The 17,356-nt window shown below is 50.9% G+C and overlaps 1 protein-coding gene and 1 non-coding gene across 3 annotated transcripts in view; one reads left to right on the forward strand and one right to left on the reverse strand.

Annotated features, from left to right (window-relative positions):
- The window catches only part of TOP1MT (DNA topoisomerase I mitochondrial), a 57,429-nt gene extending 40,322 nt beyond the window's left edge, over positions 1–17,107 (reverse strand). Inside the window, exons 1-2 of one of the 2 annotated variants that reach the window (XM_063606955.1) lie at positions 16,960–17,100; positions 16,341–16,480 (exon numbers count right to left, since the gene is read on the reverse strand). In XM_063606955.1, coding sequence (XP_063463025.1) covers positions 16,341–16,440 — 100 coding nt within the window. In that variant the 5' untranslated portion in view covers positions 16,441–16,480; positions 16,960–17,100. Of the gene's footprint in view, positions 1–16,340; positions 16,481–16,959 lie in introns of both variants that reach the window. The other variant, XM_055117059.2, reaches the window with a different exon arrangement.
- Positions 7,272–7,378, forward strand: LOC112440727 (U6 spliceosomal RNA). The gene has a single exon (XR_003028746.1). It is a non-coding gene; the product is annotated as a U6 spliceosomal RNA (small nuclear RNA).
- Positions 17,108–17,356: the final 249 nt, after the last annotated feature.

A 17,356-nucleotide genomic window follows, 5' to 3' on the forward strand; every position in this document is an offset into this window, starting at 1 on the left:
CATCATGTTGGACAGGCTGGTCTCAAATTCCTGACCTCAGGTGACCCACCCACCTCCGCCTCCCAAAGTGCTAGGATTATAGGCATGAGCCACCGCGCCTGGCCTGCTAACTTATTTCACAATAAAATCTTAGAAGAAAAGCAGACACTAAGTTCATTTGTTGTTTTCTCATATCTGCAAGAATAAGCATTCATCAGGCATGAGTGCCTGGGAAGTTGCTCATCAGAATCATGTTCACACATTCATTTCCTATTTAAGATGCCAACTTGGCCTTTTTTCTTGGGTGGCTTTTCATGGTGATTAGTCTTCACTGGCGTGGTGATCTGTGCAAATCTAGAATTCAAATGTATACATAAACATGCGGCTCTGCAGCTCATTTAGGGTTGCCATTCTAACAACAGAGAGTCAGAACAACCTCATGGAAGCCTCCCAAGCTCTTCATGACCCTTTTCTCATTTTTCAAAAGTACACCTGGCAAAGCTGCTGGTGACCCACGTGCTGGGCATCAAGGAACCTCTGCCTCTGAGCACAGCACCAGCTGGCGGTGGGAAGTCCCACCCGAGGCCAGAAGCTGTGAACACGTCTCAGGCCCCTCTTGGCCCCGGGAAGAGTGGGCAGGTAGTAAAAGGCAGCTCCCAGGTCCCCTCTGGGCCCATCTCTGTCCCCACCAACACCACGGCAGTTCAGAGATCATCAATTTGGAAAAACAGTCTTTCCAAAGTAACTTTTGAAGAAGAAGTGTGAGAAAATATATTCAGAAACAAAACCCACATTGAACAGAGAGAGGAACAGACACTTCGCTTAAGTGGGAATGGCACGGGGCCCACCTCGGGCTGCACGCTGGGTCAGAGGCGCCGTCCCCGGGAACCCCGAGGAGGTTATGGGGGCGCCAGGCACCCCGGTCTGAACGCGCCCACTCATCGGCTGACTGGCCACCCTCACCCACACCTCACACTACAGCTGCTCTCACTCCACCATCTGACCATCACAACACACGCCCACATCCATGCAGACTGGAGACACAGTGAAACGCGCGTCTTGCAAGGAAAAACCCGTGAGATTTCTGAAAATCATGTTAGAGCCCTACTGAGGCAGAGGCCTGGGCCAGCCGAGAAAGGTGAGGAGGCCCTGTTGTAACACAGCTGGAAAGCAGGATTCACAGATGGATTCCATGTGGAATCTAGGCCCTCAAGGATGGGGCCCTCAAAGATGACACCAAGGTCTGTGCTTGAGAAGACAGAAGGAGCCACTTCACCGAAACGAGAGGACTAGGGAGGGAAGGGCGGCAGACACCCACGGTCCTCTCGGGATGTGCTGACTGCAGAGGCCTAGAGTCCCACAGGGAAGCCGTGGGAGGCCCCCTCTGCCCCAGCCCAGCCCAGCCCTCCTGCTTGAGGAAGAAGGAGTGGCGGGACACCAGAGGGACAGGCTAGGAAGCACTCAGTAGCAGTGGCAGGAGCTCAGGAGGCTTTGGGCTGGCCCTGAGACACCACCACCCACTGGCCAGCAGCAGCTGGTCCTCCAGGTCTCCGTGACTCCCCCAGCCCCATCCCCACCCAGGATACAAAGGCAAGCCTCCCCACTCCCCAGCCACTCCCTTACTCAGTGAGGACCCGGGGCTGCTCACTGTGCCACCCGCCCGCCACGCAGCACCATTCCCCAGCTATAGGGACAGCTGATGGTCACACGGACCCCACAGCAATCTCTGTCACTCCCAACTCCCAGACGCCGCCTCCCCAGTAACCCCTGTCGTGGGGGGTGTAGACGGAGAGGCGCAGACGCTGTCCTGTCAACAAGCCAGGCTCCATGTTGTCCGTAAGTGCAGGGCCCAGCACCTAAGGGTGATTAACTGGCAAGGACACCAAACAGCGGAGGAGGAGGGACCTCAGCTGAGCGAGAAGAGCGACAGTGAACAAGGCCAGGCAGGAGACAGAATGGATGGGCGTCAAGGGAGGAGCCACCCAGCACCTGGAGAGCAGCTGTGGTCACAGGCAGGAATTCATCACAGCCACAGTCATCAGCACGGGCTGCAGTCAGGGTAGAAAAATCGGAAGGAAGGAAACGTTAAAGTTTTACGTGATAAGAGACCCAGGGGCCGTGTTAAAAGGTAACTCATTCTCTACCTCATCCCAACTCAATGACACAATCCTGGCTCCACCTGGGCCAGCACAGGGGCTTGTAAAACAGTACGCATGGGAGACTCCCCATAGACAGGTCCCGGTCCCCGGACACAGACACGTACCACACTGCAGGCACCAGCCAGTCCTTCCCGAGGAGCTTACCCTCACTGGGCAGAGCCATGCACTGAGGGGCAGAGCCCACAAGCCCACTGGCAGCCGAGGTCACCCCCATGCCTGACCTGGCAGAGCCCTGCAGGAGGCAGGTCCACAGGGCAGCCCTGGTGGCTGAAAGGTCTGAACCAGCACTGGGCACAGGAGCCCAGCAATGCCAGCCCGAGGCGTCTGCTGGTCTCTGGAGGACACAGTTGCAAACTCTACACAGACACAGAGAAGCAGGCTGGCCCCTCCAGCTCCTGCTGCCACGCGCGGCTGGGAGGTGTCACTCACACCCCACGTGGAACAGGGCCTCTCGGGCTATACTCCCACACCTCTGGCTGGCACTTCAGCAGAGAGTTTTTCACTGTTTTAAATTAAAATACAGATAAGGCTTGCATTAATGTAGTAGAAAAGTTTAGCGCCAACTCAGGGCTTTCATAAACTATAGAAGAATACATTACATAGTACCAGAACACAGAGAAGAGATAAAGTAATTCACACTTAAACTATACTGATGAAGTCAGACATCAGTAAAATGGCAAAATCCAAATCATTGACACTTTTTCTAAATTGAAGTCCCACAAAGCATTTATTATTGCACTGCTTTTCAAACAAACCGTTATCTAACAACCCACTGGTGATGGGGTAGACTGTGGAGGGTCTGATTCTGCCCTATCAGCACATCCGCAGGAAACACCTGCAGAAATCATCACCAGGGAGATGCCGGGGGCAGGGGTGATGGTCGAGTGTGTGTGGACATGTCTGTATTCTGAGTGTGGCAGTGGCTTTGCAGAGGGACACTTCTGCCAAAACTCATCCAATGGTCACTGTCAACGAGTACAGTTTATCACGTGTAGATAATGTGTCTGTAAAGTTCACTTCTCACAAAGTGCTCCTGTGTGACTCCAGAGCCCAGGAGAATGGGAAGCTCTTCTGGCTCTTGGCCAGGGTTTGTTTCACCTCCAGAACAGCTCCGAAGGCAATACCAGGCCTCCTGAAGCTCAGGAGTGAGGAGGAAATGCCAGGTTCCTAAATATGAGGCTGCTCCAAACTCCTCACAGGCAGTGCAGGAACAGAACACCCAAAGGGGTTATCTTCATAGAGCACTTTTACCACCCAACTAATGGGATACTGAGACACCCAGAAACTTAGTTCTTGGACCAGGCATTGCCCCTCAAATTTGCTTTCCCTTGCCAAGATCTCACAAACTGATTTTTTAAAAAAAGATATATTTTAAACAAACAAAACAGCACAAGAGAATAAGAAAGGGGGCTGTGCTGGGTATAGCAGCATGCTTGTAGTCCCAGCTACTCGGGAGGCTGAAATGGGAGGATCACTAGAGCCCGGGAACTGGAAGCCAGCCTGGGCAACACAGCAAGACCTCATCTTAAAAAAGAGAAAAAGAGAAGGAAGGGGGATGTATTTTAGTCCATTTTCTGCTGCTGTAACAAATAGCACAGACTGGGCAATTTATAAAGAACACAAATTTATCTGGCTCACCAGAGGCTGGGAAGGCCAAAATCAAGAAGCTGCATCCGGCAAGGACCTTCTTGCTGCATTACCCCAGGGGCAGAAGATGGACTAGCGCACAGGGCAGAGGGAGGACACTAAGCAAAATCACCACGATTTTGATCAGGAACCAACTCCCATGGTAAGAAATCTACTCTCAAGATAACAACATTGTCCATTCATGAGGGTAGAGCCAAATCACTTTTCAAAAGCCTCACTTCTTTATTTATTTATTTATTTATTTATTTATTTAGAGAGATGGAGTCTCACTCTGTGGACAGGCTGGAGTGCAGTGGTGTGATCTTGGCTCACTGCAACCTCCGCCTCCCAGGTTCAAGCAATTCTCCTGCCTCAGTCTCCCAAGCAGCTGGGATTACAGGCATACGCCACCACACCCGGCTAATTTTTGTTTTGTTTTGTTTTTGAGACGGGGTCTCGCTCTGTCGCCCAGGCTGGGGTGCAGTGGCGCGATCTCTGCTCACTGCAAGTTCTGCCTCCTGGGTTCACGCCGTTCTACTGCCTCAGCCTCCCAAGTAGCTGGGACTACAGGCGCCCGCCACCATGCCCAACAAACTTTTTTGTATTTTTAGTAGAGACAGGGTTTCACCATGTTAGCCAGGATGGTCTTGATCTCCTGACCTCGTGATCCGCCCGCCTTGGCCTCCCAGAGTGCTGGGATTACAGGCATGAGCCACCGCACCCGGCTAATTTTTGTATTTTTTAGTAGAGACGGGGTTTCACTATATGTTGGCCAGGCTGGTCTTGAACTCCTGACCTCCAGTGATCCACCTGCCTCGGCCTCCCAAAGTGCTAGAATTATAGGCGTGCCTGGCCAGGCCTCATCTCTTAAAAGTAGTTACTATTTAGTATTAAGTATTACAAATGGCAACTAAATTGCAACCTGAGTTTTAGAAGGAACATTGAAACCACAGCAGGCAGGCAGGCAGGCAGGCAGGCAGGCAGGCAGGCAGGCAGGCAGGCAGGCAGCCAGGCAGCCAGGCAGCCAGCCAGCCAGCCAGCCAGCCAGCCAGCCAGCCAGCCAGCCAGCGGGGAAGAGTTGAAACAATCCAGGAACTTTATAAAGCACAATGGGAGAGAGGGCAGAGCCACCCTCAGTCCAAGGTGGGCTGGGCGGGACCACCGCTTTGAGCCCCACAGCAGGCCAGGCCTCAAAGCTCAGGCACCGAGGTGAGGACGGGTACCTGGAGCTCAGCAGGCTCCTCTGTGACGCAGCTACAGCAGCCAGGGGTCTCCCCACGCTGAGGAGGGTGAGGAGGGGTGGCTGCCATGGAGGGTGCCCAGGAGATGTGGGGCCTGACCAGGGCCTCCGCATCCCACAGCAGCCTTGCAAGCCAGAGGGGACCTCCACCCAGGGCCTCCTTCTGTGCTAAGAGTGGAGTTCCTGGAGTTGGAAAGTCCTGCCCCCTAAGCCCTACCACCCTGGAGAGGCCCCAGTCAGGACAAAGCCCACTGGTAAACCCAGGCCCGCCCCATCCAGAGATACTCCCACCAGCTCCCTGCTCCAAAGTCCCTCAGTCATTGTCACAAATAGTGAGCAGCAGACATGTGAGAAAATCACAAGAAAATGTCCACACTGAGGACAGCACAAGGGGTGGTAAGGCCATGAGACCACCTGGGGCAACAAGAGAATTGACAGAAAACCCAGTCACGGCTTTGAGAGGGCCCAGGACTTCATGCCCTGAGCCGCAGCTACGGCTCAGGACTCCATGTGACCCTGTGGCCCTTCTGTCCCACACTCACCTGACAGACACCCCCCACCGACCTTCCCCACAAGCCCAGCTGTGTAGCCTGTTAATCCTGCCATGTAAAGGGGTGCCCTGCAGGGGTGTGGCAGGAGGGTCCTAAGAAGACCAGCATATTTCATCCTGTGTCACTCTTGTACTCACTGACAGCTGGGGGGTAGGGGGGTTGGGGGCCCTCCAGGTGGGCCTGATCTAGCCCCATGCGCCGCTGAAAAGCAGTTTCCTCCAGGTGGTGACAGGGAGAGTCAGAGACTGGATTCAGGTGCCTCTGCAGGCTGTGAGGATGAAGGGCCAAATGGAGGGGCATGGAGAACGGACCCCAGCTGACAGCCAGCAAGAAAACGGCCCTTGGTCCCACAGCTACAGGGACTGACCCAACTCCCAGGAGCCTGGTGCCTTGAGGCAGGAGCCCAGCCTGGCCAGCGCACCCCGACTCAGCACACCCCAACTCACCCTAAGCTGAGAATCCTGCCAAACCCACTTGAGCATCTGACCTACAGAACTGTGAACTATGACCAGGCGTTGCTTATCGCCTGCACAGAATGTTCGTTAGCTGGCTTAGAGGGCAGAACCACGGTCTCCAGGGCAGCAGCCAAATCACCTGAGGAGCCTCTCCTCAGCAGGCAGGTTCTCAGCTCCTCACCACAAAACTACCCACCAGAGGCCAACAGGCGGGCCACGAGCCTCTTCTGTTTAATGTTTCGTTAGAGAAAATCTCAAGCACACACAAACAGAGAGAGAACGGCTTACGAAAACTCATTATACAAATTGAGCTTTTCCTACCACACCCAAGCAAATCAGAGTCGAGGGACCCAGGAAAAGCTCTCAGGCACACGGCACCTGCTCCCAGAGCCCCCCTCCACCCCCCTGCCCCCTGCAAGTCTAGCTGCTGAAATGACCTGCTGCAACCTTACAACCGGGTGTACCTAATGGCTGCTGGAACAACCTACCTGACCCAAAGACTAGGTTTACCTACTGTGTCTTTCACCAATCTGAGCTTGCCAGCTCCCCAAAACTTCACTAGTGCCAATGTGTTTTCTTTCAAAACAATAGGTAACATTTCTCTTTCCAATAAACCCCCCAGCATGCTCTTCGTTCTTGGGACCAAAGACCACTCTGGTCTGTGTGTATGCCTGAATTGCAATTCTGTTTTTCCAAATAAAACATTTTGTTTAGAGATTCATCTGTACACTTTTTTTTTTTTTCTGTTGAGACGGAGTCTTGCTCTGTCACCCAGGTTGGAGTGCAATGGCATGATTTCGGCTCACTGCAACCTCTGCCTCGTGGGTTCAAGTAATTCTTCTGCCTCAGCCTCCCGAGTAGCTGGAACTACAGGCGCACACCATCACGCCCAGCTAATTTTTGTATTTTTAGTAGAGACCGGGTTTCGCCATGTTGGCCAGGCTGGTCTCGAACTCCTGACCTCAATTGATCTGCCCACCTCAGCCTCCTAAAGTGCTGGGATTACACGCACGAGCCACCGTGCTGGGCCTCATCTGTGTATTTTCATTTGAGTCTGACAAGTATTAATACACTCCCACAACCCCATTACACCAATTCAAAACTTATCAGCTCACATCCCATCTCCTTCCATTGAGTGCCCACCCTCTTCTCTCCCCACTGGGTTATTCTGAAGCAACTCCAAGACAGCACATCGTTTCACCCACAAACATTTCCAATTATGTCCAAAGATGCAAACTCTTCTGTTGAAGACCACAACCACGTGCCCACTTCGGCAGCACATACGCTAAAAGTGAAACAATACAGAGAAGATTCGCATGGCCACTGTGCAAGGATGATAGGCAAATTCATCACGCTCTCCACCAAAACAATTAAAGAACACAACCACTATACACCATCACTCTTTCTCTCTTTTCGCTTTTCTTTTCTTTTATTATTTTAAGACTGAGTCTCGTTCTGTCATGCAGGTTGGAGTTCAGTGGCACGGTCTCAGCTCACTGCAACCTCCATCTCCCAGGTTCAAGTGATTCTCCTGCCTCAGCCTCCTGAGTAGCTGGGATTACAGGCGCCTGCCACCACGCCTGGCTAATTTTTGTATTTTTAGTAGAGACGGGGTTTCGCCATGTTGGCCAGGCTGGCCTCGAACTCCTGACCTCAAGTGATCCGCCTGCCTAGGCCTCCCAAAGTGCTGGGATTACAGGCGTGAGCCACCGCACCCAGGCCACTATCACACTTCAAAAAACAAATTCCTTATTATCGAATATCCACGGAGTGCTCAAATTCCCTAATTGTCTCATCATTTAAAAAATCTTTCTGTAAATCAGAATTGAAACAAAGTCCAATGCATCTGAATAGACTTTTTGGTTCTCTTTTTATTTTTACTGCAATCTACTTCAATTTAAATTTTTAGAAAACTTCCTATTTTGGAAAATTTCAAGCACATGCAGAATTATAAGCACTCCCCACCGACAGAGACTGTCCTCGACCACACCTGAGTCTGGCTCCTGGGTCCTCCTCTTCGACCAGGCCCTGACCTTGGCTTAGTCCTTGACCTGCTTAGTCCAGTTTCAGCGAGACTCCCGCTGGTCGCTTCAGTGAAAACGCCCACCTTGGTATCTGATCGCCTTCATCATCGGGTTAAATTCCTCCTCCCTCAGCCTCTACAGCTCATCACCCTGGCCTGCCTTCAGCAAGAACCCCTACCCCCGATGTCTCCTCATGGTAACTTTCCAACTCTGCTTCTTGGCTGTACATCCCCACATCTTTGTTGTATTTGGAGTTGAGCTCAATCTCTCTCCCCTACTGCAAAACCCCATTACAGCGGCCTCTCCTGGAAAAGTCTGCCTTACCATCTTCAACAAGTGTCATAAAAACTTTTTCTTGGCCAGGTGCGGTGGCTCAGGCCTGTAATCCCAGCACTTTGGGAGGCCAAGGTGGGTGGATCACCTGAGGTCAGGAGTTCAAGACCAGCCCGGCCAACATGGCGAAACCCTGTCTCTACTAAAAATACAAAAATTAGCCTGGCAATAGTGGTGCATGCCTGTAATCCCAGCTACTCGGGAGGCTGAGGCAAAGGCAGGAGAATCACTTGAGCCTGGAAGGCGGAGCTTGTGGTGAGCCAAGATCATGCCACCGCACTCCAGTCTGGGGGACAGAGTGAGACCCAGTCTCAAAAAAGAAAAAAAAAGAAAAAAAGAAAAGGAAAGTAAAACAATTCCATTTACAATAGCATCAAAAAAGTAAAATACTGAGCAATAAATTTAACAAGAGATACAAAGCTTATACTCTGAAAACTGTAAAACATTGCCAGAAGAAATTAAAGACACCCTAAATAAATGAACAGCTATCCTGTGTTCATGGACTAGATGACTTCATATGGTTAAGACAGCAATACTCGGCCAGGTGTAGTGGCTCATGCCTGTAATCCCAGCACTTCGGGAGGCCGAGGCGGGTGGATCACCTGAGGTCAGGAGTTCGAGACCAGCCTGACCAACATGGAGAAACCCCCTCTCTATTAAAAATACAAAATTAGCTGAGTGTGGTGGCACATGCTGTAATCCCAGCTACTCAGGAGGCTGAGGCAGGAGAATCGCTTGAACCCGGGAGGTGGAGGTTGTGGTGAGCCACGACTGTGCCATTGCACTGCAGCCTGGGCAACAAGAGTGAAACTCTGTCTCAAAATAAATAAAAGACAGCAATACTCTCCAAACGGATCAAAAAACTCAATGCAATCCCCATCAAAATTCCAGCTAGTGTTTTTGCAGAAATTGACAACCTGATCCTAAAATTCACAAGGAAACACAAAGGACCCAGATTGTTTGACCCAGGGTCAAACAGTCTTTTAAAAAGAAGAACAAATTAGAGGATTCATACTTCCTGATTTCAAAACTTCAGGGCTACAGTGATGAAGACAGCGGGGCACTGTCAGAAGGACACGCAGAGACCGGTGGGTTCACTCAGAGTCCGGAAATAAACCCACACGCCTGTGGGCAACTGATTTCAACAAGGATGTCAGACCACTCAATGGGGAAAGAACAGTCTTTTCAACAAGGGGTGCGGACTGTCCACATGCATAGAATGAAGTTAGGCCTCTTCCTCACATCAAATGCAAATGTTAACTCAAAGTGGATCAAAGACCTAAATGTAAGAGCCAAAGCTATAAAACTCTTAGAAAAAAACATAGGTATAAATCTTTATGACCCTGAATTAGATCATGGTTTTTGGGTTGGTTGGTTGGTTTAGGCCAGGTCTCACTCTGTCACACAGGCTGCAGTAAAGTGGCACAATCATAGTTCACTGCAGCCTTGAACTCCCAGGCTCCAGCAATCCTTCCACCTCAGCTTACCATAGCTGGGACTACATGTGCTCACCACAATGTCCAGCTGATTTTTAAATTTTTCGTCAAGTCACGGTCTCACTTCAATGCTAAGCCTGGTCTCAATCTCCTGGCCTCAAGTGATCCTCCTGCCTCAGCCTCCCAAAGTGCTGGGATCATAGGCAGATAATGGTTTTTAAAAACACACACAGGCAAAGCACAAACAATCAAAGATAAAACACATAAATTGAACTCAGGTAAAAGAGATCAACTGAAAACTTTTGTGCTTCAAAAGACACCATCAAGAAAGCAAAAAGACAATCCACAGATAGGGGTCTAGTATCTGGAATATACAAAACACTCTTACAACTCAACGATAAAAAACAAATAATCCAATTAAAACTAGGTAAAGGGCCAGGCGGGGTGGCTCACACCTGTAATCCCAGCACTTTGAGAAGCCAAAGTGGGAGGATCACTTGAGCCCACAAGTTTGAGACCAGCCTAGGCAAAATGGGGAGACCCCATCTCTACCAAAAATTTAAAAAATTAGCTGGGCGTGGTGACGCACACCTGTATTCCCAGCTACTCAGGAGGCTGAAGTGGGAGGGTGGCTTGAGCCCAGGAGTTCAAGGCTGCAGTGAGCTATGACGGTGTCACTGCACTCCAGCCTGGGCAACAAAGTGAGACCCTGTCTCTTTTAAAAAAAAAAAAAAAGATAAAGATTGTAAATAAACATTTCTTCAAAGATGAGATACAAATGGCCAATAAACACATGAAAAGATGCTTGGTATCACTAATCACTAGGGAAATGCAAATCAAATCTACAGTGAGTTACACTGAGTTACCACTTTACATCAACCAGAATGGCCATAATGAAAAAGACAGAAAATAAGTGTTGGCAAGAATGTGTAAAAACTGGATTCCTTGTACAATGCTGGTGGGAATGTAAAACGGTAATGCTGCTTTAAATAAGTTTATTGGGGCCGGACATGGTGGCTCATGCCTGAACCAACACTTTGGGATCACTTGAGGTCAGGAGTTTGAGACCAGCCTGGCCAACATGGTGAAACCTCGTCTCTACTAAAAATACAAAAATTAGCCAGGCGTGGTGGCGGGTGCCTGTAATCCCAGCTACTCGGGAGGCTGAGGCAGGAGGATCGCTTGAATCCAGGAGGCAGAGGTTGCAGTGAGCCGAGATCGCGCCACTGCACTCCAGCCTGGGCAACAAAGAGAGACTCCATCTCAAAAAAAAAAAAAAAAAAAAGTCTGTTGGTTCTTCAGTAAATTCAACATGAAATTACCACAGGAGCCAGAAATTCCACTTCTAGCTACATACCGGAAAGCACTGCAAAGAGGTATTCAGACAAATACTTATAAAGAAATACTTGTAGCCTCATTATTCACAATAGCCCGACGGTAGAAACAACCCAAATGTACATCAACAGATGAACGGATCAGCGAATCCCAGATATACATGCAGCAGGGTGTTTTCAGCTGTGAAAGGGAATGAAGTGTTAACCAGCACAGTGTGGATGGATCTTGAAAACACCTGACATGAAAGAAGCCAGGCACAAAAGGAAAAATACTGCAGGATTCTGTTTACAGGAAATATCCAGAATAAGCAAATCCATGGAAATAGAAAGTAGATTAGTGGTTGCCAGGGGCTGGGGGAATGGAGAATGGGAACATTAAAAGAAAAACGTTAGCCGGGCGTGGTGGCTCACGCCTGTAATCCCAGCACTTTGGGAGGCCCAGGCAGGCGGATCACCTGAGGTCGGGAGTTTGAGACCAGCCTGACCAACATGGAGAAACCCCGTCTCTACTAAAAATACAAAATTAGCCAGGCGTGGTGGCGGGTGCCTGTAATTCCAGCTACTAGGGAGGCTGAGGCAGGAGAATCGCTTGAACCTGGGAGGCGGAGGTTGCGGTGAGCCGAGATAGTGCCATTGCACTCCAGCCTGGGCAGCAAGAGTGAAACTCCATTTCAAAAAAAAAATAAGAAAAACTTTAGATAAATTAAATTTAACAAAGTTTAACTGAGCAAACTGAGAATTGGGCAGCTCCCAGAACCAGAACAGGTCCAGAGCAAGTCCGGGGCTGCTGCGTGGTCAGACCACACTTAAGGACAGGAAAAAAAAGGGACAAAAAGTGAAAAAGACAAAAACAGAACAAAAAGAAAAGAAAAAAAGGAAAGTGACGTACAGAAAACAGCCACGCAATTTTGTGAAGTTGCAGCAACATTTAACGCTTGGGATATTTCACCATAAAAGTCTCCATTTCTGGCTTCATTTGAACAGATTCAGCAGCCTGGGAGGTGTGGCCCGTGCACCGCCTGCCTACTTAGAATTACATTCCCAGCTCACAGCCGGGATGGCAGGAGAGCGCGGAAGCGGCACATGGCAGACACAACCGGGGACGGCCCAGCTCCTCACCAGAGGGCAGGTACTGGAAACCAGCAAACACGATTTGACAGGACGCAGAGCAAACACCGCATTAAACAGCTCCTGCGTTCCAAGGCCAGGTGCTTAGTTCATCTATGGAAACCTTACTTAAAACGACACAATTAGCTCAAACGGACTCATCCTACCTTAGATTCTACTCGCCGCGAATGGATGCACGCAGCCTGCCATCAAGCCATGGAGGTACCACATTTCTCAAAAGCAAAAGCTAACCGTTTTTCCATCGGGCTCTTTTCTTTGTTCTGCGGGACACAGAAAGCTATTTACATGATTATCTGACACAAGAAAGCAGGAGAGAAGAGAGCAGAGGGAGAGAAAGGTGAGTGAGGACTGCAGGCCTAATGCCTTTCAACTTTTTCTTGGTTCTAATCTTTGAAAAAGATGTGGTCACACTGGTTGTTAACCACAGTAACAATCTGACAAGATCATTTATCTAAAACAAAAACAAACAGAAAGGGCCCCTGGCACATGAGGGAGATGCCAGACCCCCTTGTTACATCTGGGCCCCCGACACGAATGTGCAAGAGCCGGACTTCTGCACCTGTCAGAGGCGGCTCGCATTACGAACCTGCTCCACAGTCCTGTGGATTCCCAACTCCGCTCAAGCGGAAACAAAGACTGGAAAAAGAACAGGAGGCAGGTCCCAATTCCACTGCAAAGGCCAGGCTCTCAGGACGAAAGCTGATCTCACCCCATGCCCTCGCTCCCCCCATTCCCTCACTGCCCCATTTCACCTCGCTCTTAGAAAAGGGATAAAGGGAACAAACCTTACCCAACAGTAAGATTGTCCTGCCCTGGATTTTCTTTTGAAATGGAGAATTTATTTTCTTCCCTCAAGCACTGCTATAAGTCACAAGAGAACAGGGTTACGTTGAGGACATTTCCATGTCATAATAAACAGAACTTCTGTGAAAACACTAGGATGAACCCCACCACAGCATCCTGCATGTGGCCAGCGGGCAGACAGACACAACTCTGAGAATGGGGCCGGCCAGGCCCAGGCCACTCACTCCCCGGCCCACGGCTGCTGCCATTACAGTTCAACCAAAGCCTGGCAGCAGCCGTCAAGGGATTCCAGGTAACCAGTAACCAACCCTCCCAGGATGGACAAGCGTGCAGTCCCCACACCTAACTCCAGCTCCTTCTACATCCCACACACGACCCAGGTAGCACGCTGGCAACAGATCCAACCCTCCTGAAATTTGACATAAATGCACCTTGTGTGAACACAAAGTACATATTTTTAAATTTATCTAAGTAAATGATCAAAAAAGATTTTTATACTTGTAAAATACCCATTTAAAAAAGGTTCATCCAGGCGCAGTGGCTCACGCCTGTAATCCCAGCACTATGGGAGGCTGAGGCGGGCGGATCACAAGGTCAGGAGTTTGAGACCAGCCTGGCCAACATAGTGAAACCCCGCCTCTACTAAAAATACTAAAATTAGCCAGTCATGGTGGTGTGCACCTGTAGTCCCAGCTACTCGGGAGGCTGAGGCAGGAGAACAGATTGAACCCAGGAGGCAGAAGTTGTGGTGAGCTGAGATCGCGCCACTGAACTCCAGCCTGGGCAACAGAGTGAGACTCTGTCTCAAAAAAAAAAAAAAAAAAAAAAAGGCCACATGCAGTGGCTCACGCCTGTAATCCCAGCACTTCGGGAGGCCGAGGAGGGTGGATCACAAGATCAGGAGATCAAGACCATCCTGGCTAACACAGTGAAACCCCATCTCTACTAAAAAATAGAAAAAATTAGACGGGTGTGGTGGCGGGCGCCTGTAGTCCTAGCTACTCGGGAGGCTGAGGCAGAATGGTATGAACCCGAGAGGCAGAGCTTGCAGTGAGCCAAGATAGTGCCACTGCACTTCAGCCTGGGCGACAGAGCGAGACTCCATCTCAAAAAAAAAAAAAAAAAAGCTTCATGAGGCTGAGCGCGGTGGCTTACACTTGTAATCCCAGTACTTTGGGAGGCTGAGGCAGGAGGATCTCTTGAGCCTAGGAGTTCTAGACTAGCCTGGGCAACATAGGGAGATAGGGAGATCCCATCTCTACAAAAATTAAAAAGAAGAATTAGCCAGCACGATGGTGCACACCAGTAGTCCAGCTACTCAGGAGGCTGAGGTGGGAGGATCACTTGGGCCCAAGAGGTTGAGGCTGCAGTTAGCTATGATCACCACTGCACTCCTGGGCGACAGAGTGAGACCTTGTCTCAAAAAAAAAAAAAAAAGTTCGAGAGTAAAAACAAAAATTAAGAATACAACATATTGAACATGTTGAAGATTGTGAGTTTAAAAATGAAACATTAAGGCCAGGCGTGGTGATTCACGTCTGTAATCCCAGCACTTTGGGAGGCTGAGGCAGGGACTGCTTGGGGCAAGGAGTCCAAGATCAGTCAGAGCAACATAGTCAGGCCTTGTTTCTACAAAAATAAAAATAAAAACATTAGGCCAAGTGCGGTGGCTCACGCCTGTAATCCCAGCACTTTAGGAGGCTGAAGCAGGCGGATCACCTGAGGTCAGGAGTTCTAGACCAGCCTGGCCAACATGGTGAAATCCCGTATCTACTAAAAATACAAAATTAGCCGGGTGTGGTGGCACACAACTGTAGTCTCGGCTACTCAGGAGGCTGAGGCAGGAGAATCGCTAGAAACTGGGAGGCAGAGGTTGCAGTGAGCCAAGATTGCACCATTGCACTCCAGCCTGGGTGACAGGAGCAAAACTCCGTCTCAAAAAAAATTAGCTGGGCATGGTAGCACATGCCTGTGGTCTCAGCTACTGGAGAGGCTGAGGCAGAGGATCACTTGGGCCCAAGGGTTTGAGGTTATAGTAAACTATGATCACCACTGCACTCCCACCTGGGTGACACAGCAAGACTCTGTCTCTACACAAAAGTAATAATATAAATAAATAAAAATGAAACATTCACAGTAAATAAAAGGCTGGAACCTGGTCTTCGCCCTGTCTTCCCTGATTTTTCTGCTTTGGCTTCTTCACTTTGAGCTTCTTTGCATTTTCCAGCCTTATCTGCCCAGTACTCTCTCTCTTCCTTTAATCAAAGAAATACGCTCCTGTAACTCCAAAGAAGAAACGGCAACACCAGTGCCAAAATGATGTTTTTTACAGGAAGAAACATAAACTTCACAGGAAAGCAGTGACATCACGCCCCTCCCATTCCTCCCCTGTTCTGATCCTGGGCTGTGGTTCAGACAGGACCTACAGCCCAGACAGCTCCTTCCACCCCATTCTCTACCATTGTAGTGATGAGGTTAGACCCGAATGTTACAAGAGCTGGGCAAGCAGGTGAAGCACCCCCAGCAACAAAATCCATCATCATAAACATGCAAAGGCCACTGCTTCCCAAAAGTATTTGCTACCTCTTGAGAGCAACTTTATCATCCACTGGCAACTGCTTCAAATTGGGCCCCGACTGTCTCCCATCACCTATCTGCAACTGAGTGTCCCCACCTGCAAGAAAACACACACGTCTCCAGGGCCCTGGGGTGAGCAGCAGGACCGTTCCACAGAGGTGAGCCTGGACCCAGGCAGCAGGGACACTGCTGCACCTGCGGCTGGAGTGACACCGAAAACACAGCAGCAGCTGAGAGGGCAGGAGAGGCAACCGGCCACGAGCCTCTGTTGGCTCCAACCACCAAAGGATGGTGCTTATTCCTGACCCCATTACTATGCAACCAGGCTCCAGGCTCACTAGAAAGTTTCCATTGGCCGGTCTGGAGCATATTCCTGGGTGTGATATGCCATCATGTTCATGTTTTTTAAATCACTATTAAGTAAAGCGTTTTTTTTGTTTTTGTTTTTTTTTTTTTAGAGACACGGTCTCACTATGTTGCCCAGGCTGGTCTCAAACCCTGAGCTCAAACGATCCTCCTGCCTCAGTCTCCCAAAGCGCTGGGATTATAGGTGTGAGCCACCGCACCGGCCCTTAAGTAGACTATTTTGAATGCTGCATAGAGACTCCCCTGAAAATAGCCTGTTCTTGGGTTTTAGCTGGGAGCTTATGGCTTTAGATGCGCCAGACCAAAAGTAAAAAAAGCAGCTGCAAACCTGAGGTGTTACAAGGTGGCCGCCAGCAAAGCGATCCAGGAGAAGGGAGGCAGGTCACCACGCCAGGAGAAGAGAAGGGCAGGGAAAAGGCCAACTCCATGAAGAAAGGCCCTGGGCAAAGCGCATCCAAAGCCGTCACTCTGGGGCAGGAGACAGAGCGGAATCCCATCAGCGACGGCCGTTTCCAGACCCTTTTCCTAGGCAGCCAGACCGGCACCGCTGGCCAGGTGCAGGGCCCAAGCAGAAAGTCAGGAGCCAAGGGAGCGATGAGGAGGGGTGGGGCAGCCAGGGGACAGGACGGGGAGGGGTAAGCGAAGGGGGAAGAGAGCAAGGGGGCCTGGAGGGGGGACACAAAAGGAGAGCCCATGGAGATGGAGGAAACACTGAGGGGTGAAGCACATGGAGGGGGGACACAGAGGAGGAGCGCGCGGAGGAGGAGGGGACACGTTGGTGGCGTAGTGCGCGGAGGGGGAGGTACACGGAGGAGTCGCGGTGCGGCGAGGGATGTGGGAGGTCGTCACCAACAGCGCGACCTGGGTCACCCACAGGAAGAGGGCCACTGAGGGCACCGCCTGACCCCTCCCTCCTGGTGGCCCTGCGCCCTCAGGCCGAGTCCCACCTCCTCTGCCGCTCTTCCAGGACCCACGCGGTGCCACTGCACCACGGCTCCACCGGACCCCGCTTCCCCGAGGCCTGCGCGGAGACGCTGGGAAGACCCGAGCCCGCGCATGCGCAGCCGCCGCCACGTGCCTGCCTTGACGCCGCGGGTGCTGCCGGGAAGGGGGCGGGCTGCGCGGGCGCGGGAGAGGCCCACGCGGTGGCCACGCGGGGCGTCTGGTGGCTGCGCTCGGTTGGGCCCCTGGGCTCGCGCGCTCCGTGGGCCGCGGTGCTGACGGGCACCCAGGAGGTGGGTGGGAGGCGGCCGGGGTGGAGGGGCGTTCCTGGGCCGACGTGCTGTTGGCTTCCGCGACGTGGTGGAGTCTCGCCAGTCCCTGCAGCGCTTTTGCGACTCTGAA

This window comes from Pan paniscus, chromosome 7, assembly GCF_029289425.2.
Source record: "Pan paniscus chromosome 7, NHGRI_mPanPan1-v2.0_pri, whole genome shotgun sequence".
Taxonomy (NCBI): Eukaryota; Metazoa; Chordata; class Mammalia; order Primates; family Hominidae; genus Pan; species Pan paniscus.